The 3,617-nt window shown below is 51.1% G+C and overlaps 1 protein-coding gene across 1 annotated transcript in view; it reads left to right on the top strand.

Moving 5' to 3' along the window:
- LOC308171724 (cyclic AMP-responsive element-binding protein 3-like protein 3-A) overlaps positions 1 to 3,617 on the top strand; it is a gene marked incomplete at both ends in the record, with an annotated part of 9,501 nt that continues 5,884 nt past the window's right edge. The window contains 3 exons of the mRNA XM_080546596.1: positions 1 to 277; positions 2,724 to 2,860; positions 3,351 to 3,452. Of these exons, the coding sequence (XP_080402722.1) occupies positions 1 to 277; positions 2,724 to 2,860; positions 3,351 to 3,452 (516 nt within the window). The remainder of the gene's footprint in view (positions 278 to 2,723; positions 2,861 to 3,350; positions 3,453 to 3,617) is intronic.

The raw sequence follows: 3,617 nt of genomic DNA, 5'->3' as shown, positions 1-3,617 counted from the left end.
ATGGGCCCCGATTGTGACGGAGACGATTTCCTGGACACCCTACTGGGCGGGACCGACTCGTCCTCTGCCTCGGCGTCCCCCCTATGGTCCCCCTCACCCAGCGACAGCGGCATCAGCGAGGACCCCCCCTCGGACCACCTGGACAGCCCCCATCCGCCCCCCAGCACCCCCTTCCCAGCCTTCTTCCAACACCCACAGTCTCCCCCACCACACCCACACCCTCACCTCGCCAAGTCTGCACTGAACAACACGGCACCTGACGTCTCCATCGACTTAGGTAAGACTCACGGTTAGAATAGAGGACGTTGTCAGGTTTCGAGTTGTATCGTTACGTCACATTACACGACTGTAAGAGACTTCGGGTTCCTGCCATTGCAGCATAGGCATAACACACTGATAGGGCTTTCACACCGCCAAGGAGCCGTTCTGGCCAAGTCTGGAACCGGCCAAGTCTGGAACCGGCCGGCGCGTTCCAACCGAAAATACATTGGTTCGGATCCTGAAAAGTTGGTTCGCAGCGGCAACCAAAACCGTAGTCGACAGTCACGTCGTCACAGTGGGTGTGTCGTATTCTAGGCTGCAAAGACCAGCAAGAAGGAAGGAGACCAAATGTAAGGTTCAGAGGTTTCAGAACGCGAACGGGGGAACGGTTCCTTGGCGGTGTGTAAGCCCTGTGAGTTTATGGAGGTGATGTGATAGATACTATACTGTCGATTTCTGGGCTTTTTCCTCTGTCCTACTGTCTGTCTATTTCTGCTCACTGTGAATCGAAACCCCATCAACAAACATCCATGTCTCTCGCCATAGAAACAGAGCCTAGACTGATGACGTAATATTGCCTCTAGTACGAGTCATACTACACAGATAAGATAAGATGCGTCTGGCTTTATCTTGAACTTTATATTGCACTTAATTGCACTCCGCCTATTCATACTATATGAATCAGATTGATCACGCTTGCATGATACATACATAGGCTACAGTACATAATGTACAGTACATACATCCATACATGCATACATACATACATACATACATACAAACACTATATGGACAAAAGTATTGGGACACCCGAACATCACACCTATTATGTGCTTGTTGAACTTCTCATTCCAAAACCACGAGCATTAATATGGAGTTGGTCCCACTGTCGCTGCTATAACAGCTTCCACTCTTCTGGGAAGACTTTCTACTAGATTTTAGAATATGGTTGCAGGGATTTGCTCCCATTCAGCCAAAAGAGCATTAATGAGGTCAGGCGACTGATGTTGGGCGAGAAGGACTAATCTCAAAGGTGTTGGATGGGGTTGAGGTCAGAGCTCTGTGTGCAGGCCAGTCACGTTCTCCCAGACCAAACTCGGCAAACCATGTCATTATGGACCTCATTTTGTGTATGGGGGCACTGAAACTGGAAAGGGCCTTCCCCAAACTGTTGCCACATAGTTGGAAGCGTACCATTCTCTAGAATCACATTAAGATTCCCTTCACTGGGACATACAGTACATACACACATACACACGTACATACACACATACATACATACACACATACATACATACATACATACATACATACATACACACACACACACACACACACACACACACACACACACACACACATACACACACACACACACACACACACACACACACACACACACACACAGTGTTGTGGGCTGAGGTTTTTAGCTTGAAATGGTAAACAGGCGGTGCTGGGAATGGTAATGTCCATATATACTGATGGACCAGCTCGTTGTGGATTCATGGCACAGACACACTCAATAGAGATTCAGTGAGGAGGAAGTGGAATAAGCCTTTTCTTATGAGCCCACACTGGCACTGTGGGGGGGGTGCACCAAGGAAGTGGCGACAGTCATTAAAAATGGATAAATCTATACTTTGTGGAATACTGCAGAATATTGAGCACAGTTTGGCCGTTTAGAATCCTCAAATCCGTTCGCAGAACAAATTCAGTATTCCTCTCTATTATAGCAGGCAGACAGGAGCTCTTTTTTTTCCGAACTCATTCTTCTGTCAGATAAAAGGCCGAAGAAAAATTGAGTGGGATTTTGAATGAACTATTCTTTTTCACGGTTTTTCTCTGACATTTCCGACACTAATTAGGTTAAAAGCCTTGCAGAGTAGGGCAAGGTTTTCAAAACCGAATGTGTAATTACAGACAAAGAGCAGGTAGACAGTGAGTCTTTCTAGGGCGAGTGAGTCTGCTTGAAATGATCAATAGGACACTGATTGAGCTTGTTGGAGAAGGTGCACTTGAAACGACAGCACACAGCACATACAAGTCACACCGGTCAAACCTCTCGTAGAGTCGCTTTTGTCTACAATTATTTGATTGTTCGACTGTTGACTCGCCTAAAAACCTGCCTAAAAACATAACAATCTATTTCCATCCAACCTAATGTTATTCAGCCCTCGAACGGTTCTTCAAACAAAGGGGTTGTTGTTTTTGTCATCAGCAGATTTCACCTCGATGTCGAAATGTAGGTGATTTTACCTGTCCATTTCTCTCAGATCATCATGGATAATAATAAAGGAAAGGTGACAAAGAGAGGGAGCAGCATTAACCTACTGGGACGAACTCTAAGTCTCTGTCTGTCTGTCTGTCTGCCTGTCTGCCTGTCTGCCTGTCTGTCTGTCTGTCTGTCTGCCTGCCTGCCTGTCTGTCTGTCTGTCTGTCTGTCTGTCTGTCTGTCTCCTCAGCCGGGTGGGAGTCCAGTCTGTTCCCAGAGGGCTTGGGGATCGCCCACTACCTCTCTCTGACTCAGCGACCCCGGCTGCCCCCCGCCCACCACCCCCTCACTGTGAAGGACCTGCTACTGTCTGGACCTGGAGAGAAGGTGAGGAGAGAGAGAGGGGGGGTGGCAGAGAGGGGGGAGGGGGGGGGGGGGCAGAGAGGGAGAAAGGGGGGGGGGGGGCAGAGAGAGGGGAGGGGGGGGCAGAGAGAGGGGGGGTGGCAGAGAGGGGGGAGGGGGGGGCAGAGAGAGGGGAGGGGGGCAGAGAGAGGGGAGGGGGGGCAGAGAGAGGGGGGGTGGCAGAGAGGGGGGAGGGGGGGGCAGAGAGAGGGGAGGGGGGGCAGAGAGAGGGGAGGGGGGGAGCAGAGAGAGGGGGGGTGGCAGAGAGGGGGGAGGGGGGGAGCAGAGAAAGGGGAGGGGGGGCAGAGAGGGAGAAAGGGGAGGGGGGGGCAGAGAGAGGGGAGGGGGGGCAGAGAGGGAGAAAGGGGAGGGGGGGGCAGAGAGAAAGGGGGGGGCAGAGAGGGAGAAAGGGGAGGGGCAGACAGACAGAGAGACAGACAGACAGACTCATAGCCCTCTCACATGTGATTGGAAGGCGCAGCAGAATTCCCTGCAAGAGCTGGTTCTCAACGAGGACGAGAAGAAGCTGCTGGCTAAAGAGGGGGTGCACCTGCCCTCCAAACTACCTCTGACTAAGGTACGTTTACCCCCAATACACCCCGACAACTAGCCTTCACTGAGGTACATTTACCCCCAATACACCCCGACAACTAGCCTTCACTGAGGTACATTTACCCCCAATACACCCCGACAACTACCCTTCACTGAGGTACGTTTACCCCCAATACACCCCGACAACTAG

Source organism: Nansenia antarctica (genome assembly GCF_963989245.1).
Source record: "Nansenia antarctica genome assembly, chromosome: 16".
NCBI lineage: Eukaryota > Metazoa > Chordata > Actinopteri > Argentiniformes > Microstomatidae > Nansenia > Nansenia antarctica.
The sequence above is the reverse complement of the archived record's forward strand: the minus strand, read 5'-3'. Positions and strand labels throughout refer to the sequence as shown.